The sequence below is a fragment of the Myodes glareolus genome, chromosome 2 (assembly GCF_982192425.1).
Source record: "Myodes glareolus chromosome 2, mMyoGla1.1, whole genome shotgun sequence".
Lineage (NCBI taxonomy): Eukaryota > Metazoa > Chordata > Mammalia > Rodentia > Cricetidae > Myodes > Myodes glareolus.
The window spans coordinates 41,854,388-41,869,594 of NC_142027.1; the positions used below are offsets into that span (position 1 = coordinate 41,854,388).

The 15,207-nt window shown below is 35.4% G+C and overlaps 1 protein-coding gene and 1 pseudogene across 1 annotated transcript; one reads left to right on the top strand and one right to left on the bottom strand.

Moving 5' to 3' along the window:
* The first annotated feature begins 3,754 nt into the window (after positions 1-3,754).
* On the top strand, positions 3,755-4,563 carry LOC125403718 (high mobility group protein B1 pseudogene; annotated as a pseudogene).
* Positions 4,564-12,083: 7,520 nt separating this feature from the next.
* On the bottom strand, positions 12,084-13,013 carry LOC146895677 (olfactory receptor 5K3-like). Its single transcript, XM_085677804.2, has one exon. The coding sequence runs from the start codon at positions 13,011-13,013 to the stop codon at positions 12,084-12,086; it is 930 nt and encodes a 309-aa protein (XP_085533930.2).
* Positions 13,014-15,207: the final 2,194 nt, after the last annotated feature.

The following is a 15,207-nucleotide window of genomic DNA, read 5'->3' on the forward strand; positions in this document are numbered from 1 at the left end:
TTCCTGCTCCTACACTAATACTCCTCTGTTGCCCTCCCTCCTTAAGAGAGGGCAGGAAACCCTGCCCTGTGGAAAGTCCAAGTCCCTCCCTGCTACAATCAGGCCTAGGAAGCTTTGCTTCCAACTAGACTAGGGTCCCAAAAAGCCAGTATATGCAGTAGAAACAAGTCCCAGTGCCTTTACCAGTGGCTTCTCAGTCAGCCCCCATTGTCAGCCACATTCAGAGAGCCTGTTTTGCTGGCATACTCATTCAGTCCCGGTTCAGCTGAATTTGGGGAACTCCCATTCGAACAGGCACACTGGTTTTGCCCCACTATCACACTGATGATTATCATGAATATCACCATAGAATCTTTGTCTGGTGACGGATGGGGATAGAGACAGAGACCCTCATCAGAGCAACGGACTGAGCTCCCAAGGTCCAGTTGAAGAGCAGAAGGAGGGAGAAGATGAGCAAGAAAGTCTGGACCTCAAGGGGTTGGTTCACCCACTGAGACAGTGTGCCTGTTCTAGCTAGCTCTTACATTTTAAATTAACCCATTTCTATTAATCTGTGTATTGCCATGAGGCTGTGGCTTACCTATAAGATTCTGACATGTTTCTCATTCATCATGGCATCTCCCTTACTTTGTCTTCTCTCCTCCTCTATCTCTGCTTGACATTCCTACCTTGATATATTTGCCTGTCATAGGCCAATTCAATTTTTTTAAGAAATGGTAATAAAACATATTCATAGCATAGAGAGGGGAATCACACAGCATAGTAGATTTTGATCTATTCACCAAAAAAGAAACCTATATTGCTTTTAATGATACAAATACTTGAGTAAAATATTGTTTGAAGTCACTGTAAGTTATTTCCCTGTTGTGGGGCTAAAATACCATGACCAAAAGCAAATTAGGGAAGAGTTTATTCCCGCTCATGATTCCAGATGACTAGAATACATAATGATAGGAACAGGATAAAAACAGACAGCTAGAGCAGGAAGTGGGTTGATTACAGTTCATCAGCACATCACATCAGCACATCAAGAAACACTACAAACTGGAAAATTGATGAAGCTATAATCTCTCAAAACCAACTTCTATCAAAATTCCTATTCTAAAGTTCTATAGCATCCATAAACAACACTACCAGCTGAGAGCCTGCTTACAATGGAGACATGTAAGCACAAATACATGAACTATTGAGGGACATTGGTCATTCAAAATGCTACTGGTCGCTCCCTTGCTTCCATAGACTAATGTCCATCTCATGACATAAGATGCATTTATTCCAGATTTAAAGTTTCTGTAGTCTTTAATGATTTCAACACTGTCAAAACGGTACGGTCCAAAGTCTTTTTCTGAAACTCAGGGAAATTTCTTAACTATGACCCCTATAAAATAAAAAGGGAAATTGTGTTCGTCTAATATATACTGTCACAGAATATACATTTACAAAACAAAAGTGTGGTAACTCACATTTTCCTATCTCCATTTCTTTCTATCTGCAATTTCCTTTAACCACATACCCCCTCCCAGGTACCCTGCTGATTCATGTGCAAGCAGGCTCCTACAGAGTGGTTCCCAACATGGTGCTAGATTTGGGGGACTAACATGATGGTCATTGCAAGACAAAAGAGTATACTCAAAAAAACACAGCCTGCTACTACCAAGAGGTGAGTGACCAACCACCCAACTGGATCCCACTCTCTGTGTCCTCAATACTGGGTAAAACCCTAGGTCCCTCCACCACCTGTCTCAGCTTCTCTAGCCAGACAACAGTAGAGTTTTCAGAAGGTAGACTGCTCTATTACACCCACCCCTACCATCAGAGCTTTCAAGGTACCAGTCCCACCCCATCCCCAATCCCTCCTATCTACCTGCAATCTCAATGTAACTACTAAATACAGCCTACTACTCTACAAAGAGGACCAAGAGGTGAGTGGCCCACATACCAGCAGGACACCACACTCTCTAGGCCCTCCATACTGGGTCAGAACACCAAGCACCTCCCTCACTGGCCTTGGCTTTTCTACTCAGCCAGGAGGAGAGTTTGATGCAGGTAGGCTGCTTCACTCTTACCATCACATTCACTGGACGCCCACAAGCTGCAAATTCTTCTGCATCCCCAAGATTGCCTATACCCCACAACTTCAGTCCAACTCTAAAACAGAGCCTATTACTACACAGGGAAGACCAAGAGGTGAATAACTAGCCACCTGGCAGAACAACCTATTTTCTAAGCACTTCATACTAGGGTAAAACTCTGTGACCTTCCCCCACCTGCCTTGGCTTTTATATCTAGCCAACAGGTGAGTTTCTTGCAGAGAGTCTTCCCCAAAACTCCTAAGACAAGACCAAGACAAGTACAGAGCAGACCAAGAAGGGTTCCCAAGATACAGACAACAACTGCAAGGATTGGACCATGATGGAAAAACACTGATGGACCCAACTGAAGAAAGAGATGGGTAGGGGCCAATGCAATAATTCATCCAGCATCCTAAAGAGCAACATGATGACACCAGAACCCAGTGATTATACATCAGGAAGACTTGATCTTCCTATCCCAGAAGTAGAAAAAAAAATTATTTTAAATGTAACTTTATAAAAATGATGGATACCATTTTAAAAGTAATAAAAAAAACTCCCTTAAATATATGGAGGAAAAGACAAGCAAAATATTGAAAAACATTAATAAATCTCTCAAAGAAACTGAAGAAAACCAAGAAAAAAATAATCAAACAGATGAAACAAACAGTACAAGACTTGAAGACTGAAATAGAGGTAATAAAGCAAACAAAAACTGTGGAAATTATGGATATGGAAAATCTGAATAAACAAACAAGAACTACAGAGGCAAGCATAACCAACCAAATACAAGAGATGGAAGAGAGAATCTCATGGGTTGAAGATACTGTAGAGGAAATAGATGACATTTTGCTATCTGATTCAAACATGGATTTTTAGACAGAATGTTTGAAGAAATAAAGTAAGTGTTGCCAAAATGGGGATTACAAATTGCTCTTGAAAAAATACAGAGAGGAGAGTCTGTCAATTACATAGGTTATAAAATAGGTTTATAGAAAATTAGAACACAAAAGACACAAATTAAGAGAGAATGGTTGAAGATTCTTAATGACTTTCAAAGATTGCTTTCCAGTGTATGACTGACTGTTGAGATAACACCTAATCTAATAATTCATTTAAATAAAACCTTAGCTGGTGATAAATACTTGAATATTCCCAGAGAATTAGCATCTGAAGCAGAAAGGGATTGACAATTGTTGAGGAGAAATTACAAAAGGCTCATGTGGATAGGGTGAATCTAAATCTTAATTGTATTCTAATCATATTGTCTTCCAGAATTTCTCCAACAGGAATTTTAATACAGAGGGATGATATTATCTTAGAATGGATCTTTTAAACAAATAAACCAATTAAAAAAATTTAAAATTTATGTGGACAAAGTCTCTGAATTAATTATAAAAGGTAAATTGAAACTTCATCAATTTGCAGAGATTAGAGAGCCTTTCACTTCTGATGAAATAAAAAAAGTTATGGGAAAATAATGAACGATGGCAAAGGGCTTGTGCTATTTTGAGGGAGAAATTAATTGCAATTATTCCAAAATTAATAGCAATTATTCCAAAATCATTATAAGCTTAACCTTATAAAGAGAACTTCTTGACAGAGCAGAGAGAGTGAGGAGGCTGTGTCTGGCTCCCGCTCTCACAGCCATTGCAGTACATTGAGATCCATAGAGACAGCGCCGGGCAAGCGAGAGCCGGACGGGCACTGGGCGACTCTGTGCCTCGCGGACGAAAATCAACTAAACATGGGCAAAGGAGATCCTAAGAAGCCGAGAGGCAAAATGTCCTCGTATGCATTCTTTGTACAAACTTGCCGGGAGGAACACAAGAAGAAGCACCCGGATGCTTCTGTCAACTTCTCAGAGTTCTCCAAGAAGTGCTCAGAAAGGTGGAAGACCATGTCTGCTAAAGAAAAGGGGAAATTTGAAGACATGGCCAAGGCTGACAAGGCTCGTTATGAAAGAAAAATGGAAACCTACATCCCCCCCCCCAAAGGGGAGACCAAAAAGAAGTTCAAGGACCCCAATGCACCCAAGAGGCCTCCTTCGGCCTTCTTCTTGTTCTGTTCTGAGTATCGCCCCAAAATCAAAGGAGACACCCTGGCTTAACCACTGGTGATGTTTCAAAGAAACTGGGAGAGATGTGGAACAACACTGCTGCAGATGACAAGCAGCCCTACGAAGAGAAGGCTGCCAAGCTGAAGGAGAAGTACGAAAAGGATATTGCTGCCTACAGAGCTAAAGGAAAACCCGATGCAGAGAAAAAGGGGGTGGTCAAGGCGGAAAAGAGCAAGAAAAAGAAGGAAGAGGAAGATGATGAGGAGGATGAAGAGGATGAAGAGGAGGAGGAAGAAGAGGAAGATGAAGATGAGGAAGATGATGATGATGATGAATAAGTTGGTTCTACCGCAGTTTCTTTTCTTGTCTATAAAGCATTTAACCCCCCTGTACACAACTCACTCCTTTTAAAGAAAAAAATTGAAATGTAAAAAAAAAGAGAGAGAACTTCTTGGATTCTTCCCCAAATTAAATATGATGCTCCAATAACTGGAGCCTGTACACTTTATGCTGATGCAAATAAATCAGAGAGGGCAGGTTACAAATCAGAAGAATTAAGTAAGGTGGAACAAAGCCCTTATAATTCTGTCTAACAGGCAGAATTATATGCTATTCTCGTGGTTCTAAGGGATTTAAAAGAACCTCTTAATATAGTTACTGATTCACAATATGCAGAGAGTTATTTTGCATATTGAAACTGCTGAATTTATATCATAGGACACAGAATTGACTTCATTATTTATCCAGGTGCAAGACATAATCAAGAATAAGCTTTGTCCTATATACATAACATACATTTGATTCCATATGGGTCTGGCAGTTCCTCTAGCACAAGGTAATGCAGAATAATTGATCAATTATTGATTGGAAGCATGTTGCAGGCCTCAGAATTTTATAAAAAAGATCCTGTCAATAGTAAAGTTTTAAAGAGTTTTCTATTACATGAAGACAAGCTAAAAGGAATATTAAGAGATGGCTTACTTGTACTTTTTATAACCAAATACTGCTACAAATAAGAACTAACCCAAAGGTACTCAAAGAAATTAAATCTGTCAGATGGTTGTGTATCACTTTGCAGAATATGGAAAATTAAAATATGTACACCACACCATTGACACTTATTCAGGTTTTCCGTGGGCAAATGCTTTAAGCTCAGAAATGACTGATTCAATAATCACACATTTATTAGAATTTATAGCCAGGCATACCTTCAGAAATAAAGACAGATAATGGTTCAGCATATATCTCTAAAAAAATGAAACAGTTTTTTGCTTATTATAATATTAATCATTTTACAGGTATATGACACAATCCTATAGGCCAGGCAGTTATAGAAAACCAAATTGAACTATAAAGTATATGTTAAACAAATAGAAAGGCATGGAAAATAGATTACATAATGCTTTATTAACCTTAAAATTTCTTAATGCTAATGAGAAAGGGACAACAGCAGCAGAGAGACATTGGATAATAGAAAAGTCTTCTGAACTAAATGAATTGGTTTATTTCAAGGAAGTGTTGACTTCACAAAGGAAACCAGTAGATGTGTTACATTGGGGAACGGGTTTTGCTCTTGTTTCCATAGGAGAAGAAAAGTTATGGATACCATCAAAATTAATATTCAGTTTGAAAAGTGAAACCTCTTGAAAAAGAGAATGTCAGTTCATCCGCAATGGTGACAACCATACAGGTAGTAAGAAAATCTCATAAATGTTGGGACAGAGTCCTATTCTTATCTTTACAGGAAAATACATATCTTCAAAAATTCAAGAGACCCTAGGTATTTTGATGTTGACAGAAGGAAAAATAACTATCCAATAAGGATCACCAAGAAAAAGGAATATAACTTGTAAGAACAGGTGATTAAAACACACACACACACACACACACATATACATATGTGTGTGTGTGTATGTGTGTGTGTGTGTATATATATATATATATGTGTGTGTGTGTGTGTGTGTGTGTGTGTGTGTGTGTGTGTGTGTGAATATATAGAGCTGATTTTGGAGTTGGACAATGGCTCTGTCCTTCTATATATCCAAGCATGTTGTTAAAAGAAATATTCAGGGTTTCTGTTCCATGTCAAGAGCCCATGAGACAGAAAGAAAAATGAATTTAGAAAAAAATTTACTCTACCTCATACATATTTTTGTCTCTATTGTACCTTTCATTGAATATGTTTGTCTATATATGTCTATATAAATAATGTTTAAGTTTTCCACAATGAACAATGAATATTCTTGCAGTTATCTTTGAAGTTTCCAGGAAGAAGATGAGACCCCACAACAACTCCACCTGGTTGATATGACATCATAAGGCTGATAGCACTACTATAAGACCTGTTTTGGGTCATCAGCTGCTCTAGATGGGTCCAACTTGGTTAGCTGAAATGGTGCACTTTTTTTTACAACATTCTGGCCAGAACTCCAAATAGGAAGCTCAGAAAAACACTACCAAAAGCTCAGAGAATATTTGTAATTATACCAGAATTTAATATTCAAACTTAACCATAATTTTTAACTTTTACATGATTTCATAGAAAGAACATCATTCAAATGATAGCTGAAAGTAATTCTAGAAGATGATATCCCATCTCCCAATGAAGTTTGTCCTCAGGGTTAGGGACCTCATTTAGGAGTTGATTATAATTGGTATAGGGTTGGAAGTTGAAGGGAAATTTTATAGGCTCAGGGATCTCTTAAAAAAACAGAAAATTGGATGAGATAATAGATTAGTGTGAGCTTACTCACACAAATAATAATAGTAGAGTGAATATTTGTGAGTTATTATTTATAGGCAATTTACATTGGTATAGATTCTTATATATTGATACAAACTAAAATTATATTGAATATGATCCTATTTTTGTCCACAATATTTATATACCAAGGCAAAGTTATTTTATCATATTGTATGTATGCATGCTTCTACCTCTACTTAAAACATTTTTGTATATTGATACAATTTTAGAAAATATTTATCATATTACAATGTATATTTCTATCTTTGATCAAGATACTTATACATTATTTACATTTTGAGGTCATTGTACTAATTTGTTGCAAAGTTATTTATTGTATAATATTCTAATATGAAGTTTTAGTCTTTAAGTTACATATGTATTAAAAGTTATATATCAATAGTCATCTACTAAACAGGTTATTTAGATACATAGAGATTCTATTCTGCATAGATAGGTAATCGTCACCCACTTCAAAGAGCTATAGAATATGTCATTTAAACAACTTAGGGTTCTGTTGAAGTGAGACACTATTGCTCTTGATAATACTCTATTCCCCAGAGAATGTTGAGCACAAAAAACACTCCACTCAGAGCTTGTTTCTTCTTGGCAAAATTGGCCTTTGGGGAAGGAACTGCCCATGCCTCATCCACTGACAAGGTACATGGTATCTCGAAATTGATAAGTATAACTCAAGGAAAACGTTTGTCAAATCTTGCCAAGATAGGGTAAGACATGTTTGAAAAATTTGCTAGTTCTGAAAATGATCTGTCAACTACTCTAGGCCTTAGCAAAAGTTGGTTGCAAATAAAACTTTGAATGATTGCCCAGGTAGTCAGTTGTCTCTGTCATTTGTTTCATATTTTCCAAATTACTTGATTCTACTTCTTACTTACTCAAGTAATATTATTTCCCTTCTCGGATTTTTGATGAGGTTGAAGACTAGATAGTTGTAGTTACTTTCCTCTCATGACTTGGCCAAGTTCTTTATTATACAAGACTTAAACTCATTAGCATAGGATAATTATTGAATATATTTGTTCGTATTGTATATAATTTTGTATTAGGCTTAGAACTCTGTTGTTTAAGCAAAAGAGGGAGGTACTTTAGGTAATCCTACAGCCTGTAGCCTTTAAGTTACCTACCCACTGGGGCGTGGCCTAAGCTCCTATTTATTCATACATAAAGCGGGCATCTGACCTCTTTTGTGACTGTGGGATTCGGTTGCTGTTCTCCATTCCCTCAGAGTATATAGATTTGTGGGTCTACCCCTAAATAAATAACCATTCATATTGCTTAATTCTGAAAAAATGTGGGATTGTTTTTAAGTGTCCTTCTTCAGACTTGGTCATCCTAACACAGAAGAAGCTAAAGAAAATGATTTTTAAATTTAACTTTTTGAAGATGATGGAGACCTTTAAAGAGGTAATGAAAAATTTCCTTAAAGAAATGGAGGAAAAGACAAGCAAAAATTAGAAGACATTAATAAATCTCTCATAGGAACACAAAAAAAATCAGAAAAAGGAACAAGCAAGTGAAACAAATAGTATAAGACTTAAAGACTAAAATAGAGGTAATAAAGAAAGCATAAATTGTGGGAATTATGGATATGTAAAATCTGGGTAAACAAACAGGAACTGCAGAAGCATGTATAACCAACAGAATACAAGAGATGGAAGAGAAAATCTCATGGGTTGAAGATGCTATAGAGAAAATAGACTCATTGGTCAAAGAAAACATTAAATCCAACAAATTCTTTACTCAAAATATTCATAAAATCTGGAACACCATAAAAAGGACCAAACCTAAGAATAATAGGGATAAAAGAAGCAGAAGAATTCCAGCTCAAACGCACAGAAAACATTCTTATCAAAATTATAGAAGAAAACTCTCCCAACCTTAAGAAGGATATCCCTATGTAAGTACAAGAAGCTTACAGAACACCAAATAGACTGGATCAATAAAAAAGTCCCTTCACTATATAACAATTAAAACGTAAAGCATACAGAATAAAGAAAATATTAAAAGCTTCAAGGGAAAAAGGTCAAGTAACATATAAAGGTAGACTTATCAGAAATATACCTGACTTTGCAATAGAAACCATAAAAGCCAGAAGGTCCTGGTCAGATTGCTGCAGACACTAAAAGACCATTGATGCAAGCCCAGACTACTATACCCAGCAAAGCTTTCAATCTGCCATCTATGGAGAAAACAACATATACCATGACAAAACCAGATTTAAACAATACCTATTCACAAATCCAGCCCTACAGAAAGTATTAGAAGGAAAATCCCAACCTAATGAAGTTAACTGCACCCACAAAAACATAGGCAATAGAAAGCCTCACTCCACCAAAGCAAAAGAAGGGAAACACACACACTACTACCAAAAAATAATAAGAATTAACAATCACTGGTCATTAATAGATCCTAATCCATTAATATCAGTAGACTTAATCCACCTTTAAAAAGACCAAAGGTTAAGATAGTGGATACAAAAGGAACTTACAGAGTCACCACAATCCCTGACATCAAGCTCTATTATACAGATACAGTAATGAAAAAAGCTTGGCATTGGCAGAAAAACAGAGAAGTTGACCAAAGGAAACAAATTGAAGACCCGGTTTTTAATCCGTACACCTATGAAAACCTGATTTTCAACAAAGAAGCTAATGTTATACAATGGAATAAAGAAAACATCTTCATTGAATTGTGCTGGCATAACTGAATGTCAACATGTAGAAGAATGAAAATAGAACCATATATATCCCCATATACAAAACTCAAGGCCAAATGGAATAAAGACCTCAATATAAATCTGACCACACTGAACCTGATAGAAGAGAAACTGGAAAGTAGCCTTCAATGCATGGGTATAGGAGAAAACTTCCTAAGCATAATGCCAGTAGCAGAGACACTAAGAGCAACAATAAATATATGGGACCTCCTTAAACTGAGAAGTTCCTAAAGAGTAAAAGACACAGTCAATAAGACAAAAAGGCAGCCTACTAATGGGAAAAAGTCTTCATGAACTCCACATCAGACAAAGGACTGATGCCCAAAATATATAAAGAACAAAAAGACATTAGACATCAAAATTCCATATAACCCAGTTAAAAATGGGGTACAGAGCTAAACAGAACATTCTCAAATTCTCAACAGAAGAATAGCCGAAAGACACTTAAGGAAATATTCAACATCCTTAGCCATCAGGGAAAGGCACATAAGAACTCTGAGGAACTATCTTACACCTGTCAGAATGGATAAGATCTAAAGCACCAATGATAGCTTATGCTGGAGAGGATGCAGAGGTATCCACAATTCATGGCTGGTCAAGGAGCTGATAACAAATGATGGCTGAGTAATTATTTTTAAATCACTCATTATATTATCTTTAAGCCTATATTAACCCTTCCAAGACTCTGGAAACATTACAAAAGAAGGAGTTAAAAGACTGTAAGAGCCAGATGATAGGAGAAGAGTCATGAAACTGTCTAATGGATATGACATAGACTTGCTATTCATTAATGCACAGTATCTTGGTTGTCTGATAGAGTCTGCACAAAATCAGCATGTAAAAATTTAGCCATAAGTAGTGATAAGTCTCATGGCTCTATACCCAGGGGAGGCAGTGGTAGTTTGATGCCACTGGGGAAAGTCACTCTCTTCAGTGAAGTAGCTGCTGGTGAGTTATTTATGCTCTAGTGGATAGATCCACACCTATGCTCATGAGGGAAGCCTTGGCTAAACCCAGTGATTCACAAGGTAAAATAGAAAACCAAAACAAAACAACAGTAAGGTGGGATGGGAAGTTGATGAATGGAGTGAATGAGGAAGGAGATAAGAGAGAGCAGAAGGATGAGTATAGCCAGAGTGTGTTATATAAGTAGATGAAATGTCAAAATCTAATATGTGTGTTCTTTTCTTTAAATTTAATATTTGAGATGATAAAATTTCTCCCTTCTCTTTCCTCCAACTCCTTACATAAACCCATCCCCACTTGCCTTCAAATTCATGACCTCTTTTTAAAACTAATTGTTATTGAATGCATATACACATAATACATATATATTCTTAAATATAATAACTTGTTCTTGAAGTTTGTCTCACATCAGTCTCTTTCCAATCAAATTAATTATTTTATCAGTTTTCCAGGAGACACAGTCCTAACACCCTGTATCTGGTGCTGGTGTACAAATTCAGATCCCTAAGGTGACATTTCAATTCCTACTAACTTGATTCACTTCCAACATGCATCCCACACTCCCTCTCCTCAGAAGTTTGACATCTTGTTGGCTCATTCCCAAATCTCCCAAATATAGATTCTTTAGTGAAGAGAATTTGATTTTAAAATGATAAATACAGTGATGAAATAAATTTAAGCACTTAAGTATAAGTAAATAGCTTGTTTAGGTGTTTAAGATTTTATGATTTTCAGCAATTTTGACCTCATTACACATGAATACCATCTTTATCTTTTATTAGTAATATGAAGTTATTAATATTTCTTCAATAACCAACAAAAAGAAATGATATTATTGATAAAATTTCAATTTGATAGACAATTTTAATAACTATCATATGTAATGGATAAGTTAGCAAGTTCAAGGAAAAAGTTTAAAAATTCAGAAATTACTTTGCAAAGAATAGCATTTCATGTTCAAATTGCTGAACAAGTCGTATAAAGGTACCCTCATTCAGATAACTTATAACTAAATACTAAAACAAAATATTAAATTTTCGTCAACTAAAATGTAATCTCTGTGAGTATAGATGTAAAAATAAAATCAAGTTAAAGCCATACACAAGCATGCAATTTGCTTTCAAACAATGGTATTTTTAAGAAAAGACTTAACAGAAAGAATAAGTGTAATGCTTGAAATGTCTTTGGGGCTTAAACGTATGATGTTGGATCAAAAGTATTGCAAATTATTAATTATAACTAAATTTAACATGCTTACTTGTATTCTTAGCACTGATCCAAACTGTCAAGAACTGAGCAACTGGTTTTACAACTCCTAATATATCCAGTTTCTAAGATTTTAATTAAACGTTAGTAAACCTGTTCCCTCTGAACTACATTAAATAAATTGTACCATCACTTTATTGTTTAATATTTTAATGACAAAGTAGTACTCTTCTGCTTTCAAAGAATCCAGAGACCCATATAAAGTTTAAGTTAATTGTCTTAGGACCTGTTTTCAGAGCTCTACAGTTTTCTCTTTATTGTTCTTTTCAACACATTCATTACTTCCTTATTTCTAAGACTATAAATAAAGGGGTTTAATAAAGGAATTACTAGAGTATAAAAAATAGCAACAGGTATGTCTTTATACTCTTCATTAACTGAACTTGGTCGAATATACATGTAGAGAAGAGAACCATAGAATATTGACACAGACAGAAAGTGGGAAGCACAAGTAGATAAGGCTTTACTTCTTCCCTCTTTTGACTTCATTGTGAATATAGTAAAAAGGATGCAGAAATAAGAAATCAGGACTATAGTAATGGTAAAACTTTGAATCGAACCAGAAAAGATAAGTATCATCAATTCATTGATGTAAGGGTCAACACATGAGAGTCTATATAACGGAAGGACATCACAAAAGAAGTGCTTGATTACATGAGACCTACAGAAAGATAACCTGAATAAGAACCCTATATGAATCATGGAATGCAGGGATCCTGCTATGTAGGCTCCTGTGGTCATCTGAAGACAGAGCTTCTTGGACATCATGGTGTGGTACTGCAGTGGATTACATATTGCCACATAGCGGTCATAGGCCATTGCTGCCAAGAGGAAGCAGTCTGTAGTTTCAGCAAAACAAAGAAAGTAGAACTGTGCCATGCATTCATACAAAGACATTTTTCTGTCCACAGAGAAGAAGTTCTCTAGCATCTTGGGAGTGATAGCACAGGAGCAACAGGAATCCATGAGAGCCAGGTTGCCCAGAAAGATGTACATGGGTGTGTGAAGACGGTGTTCCATGTAAATCAAGACCACGAGCCCAAGATTCCCAACCATGGTGACCAGATATATGGCAGAGAACACCAGGAACAGAAGGGTCTTCAGATCTTGGTGATCTGAGAATCCCACCAGAATGAATTCTGTTGTCAAGGAGTAGTTGTTCTCAGTCATCTTTATGATCATAAGAGAGAAATATGTAAGATTGAAACTGAATTTATCATTCTCACTTTGCTTTGTATAACTCATAGGAGCATTTCTTCATCAAATATCACCCACTGTATTTGGAATGAAGCTCATGTATTTTGCATGGTTATTTTTCTTTCTCGTAAAACATTGTCATATTTAATGGACATTTGTAAATTACAAAGTTCATAAGAGTTTTTGGTACTTCTAGGGTTGAAAACTCAAATTGAAAAGGGTTACCTTTCTCCAAAATGTAAAGACATAAAGAAAATTTAGGTTGCCCAAATTTGGCTCAGTATTCTCAAATAATTTGTTTTATTTTTTGATGTTCCCCTTCCTCCCAAAATTTTAAAATGAATTTTCTTACAAGTATGACAAAAATTATTTTCACATCTCTCCCAGAGCAATAATAATTAGAAAAAATGTCACAAATGTATTAAATTTATATATAAGAGGTTGCCTGAAGATCATTAATAACATGGAGAGTGATTCACCTGCAATAAAATCACTTGGGTTGCTTAAGATAAAAAGAAATTTATATTATAGTCTCTCTTCTCTTTTCCTTGTCACAAAAACTTTCACAAATGTTGACTTTTTCTGTGGATTTATTCATATTGATTTTTCCAACTGTCTATATCCTTCCTCTTTTTTGTAAGAGACATTTTATATTCAGAGATATTAATAAAATTTTAACTCAATTTCCTAGACCACAACAATGTCATATTCTGAATAGTGGAACATATTATCATTCACAAAAATATACACAGTTTCTTCTGCATAATTAGACAATGCTTTTTTTATTTCTCTCATATGTGCTTCAATGAATTTTTAATTATACTATAAACATTTTGTGGCTTATTGTTACAGACATCGGTGAGAGATGATAGTGTGTGATGAAGCAAAATCACTCTTTATTCAATGACCTTAATCAAGGGCTCTAACTTTCTATATCCTAGTACTGGGTCCAAATGAATTTTTTCCTTTGCTAATCAAATTACCTATAAGACAAACGTTGAGTTAAGTTGTGGTGGTCTATGCCCTTAATTCCAACACTCAAGAGGAAGAGACAGGCTGTTCTCTGTGAGTTGAAGGCCAGACTGATCTATGGAGCTAGTTCTAGAATAGCCAAGGTGATACAGAATATCCATGCCTTGAAAAACTAAAAAAAAATAACAAAAAAAATTGATGAAGCTCTTTCCTTGGAGTTATCTACCACATCTTGCTCTTACAATAAAGGAACTGGGAAGGCTTGTGGGAGGGGAAAGAATATGGACAAAATGAGTATTATAGGAAAGTTTTTAATACAAAGATAATTTAATAAAAAAAGAACAGGTTAAAAGGACAATGTTCAAAATCTTCCCTTCTGAAACAAGAATAGTTATTTATGCTAATGATTCTTTAGAATATTATGATTCTCTAAACTATACTATAGTAGATAAACTTTAATAAATAAGTTTTCTCCTTAAACATGCCTTAATGCTTGGATAGAAACCCTTTTAAGCTTTAAACAAATTTTGGAATGCTAGTTCATTTTCTATCTATCAGAGGTACATTAGGGCATACTTTCAAATTTTATCATTTTAATTTGATGATCTTATTATGTTTGCATTTCTATAACCAGATCATTTCAAGAATACGGTGGAGATTTCTTTTCTCTAGTAACTAAGTGCAATATATAGCATTGGATAAAATAGAAATAACTTACAATGTATATGTTTGCATTATATAACAGACTATTTTGTGATACTATGTGTATTTTCTGAAATCCAATCCTTTCAGAAAGTCATATTCTTGCATGAAATTTTAGTTTATTTCCACATAACATTCGATTACTCAGAAAATCAGAAAGCAGTTTAAATTTAGAAAGAACTGAAAGAGTAATTAGTGTATTTGATGGCAAAAGTTTAAAGTAAAAGTAAGTTAGAATACCTCTCTTACCTTATTTTACTGAGAAGATTTTTGTCAGTACAGTCTTTGCTTTAGGATACAAGCATCAGAACTCATGAATATATGTTTATCACACTCTAAAGTCTTTTCATTTAAAAGAATGAATTTCCCAGAGGTGGCCTACAAGTCAATGTTAATAATTATACCCATTAAACTGCAAAGTTAAAAAGTTTTCCATCAAGTCCCAAAGGAATTGCCCAGTGCTGACACCAGAGTACCTTGAGATATTAACCAC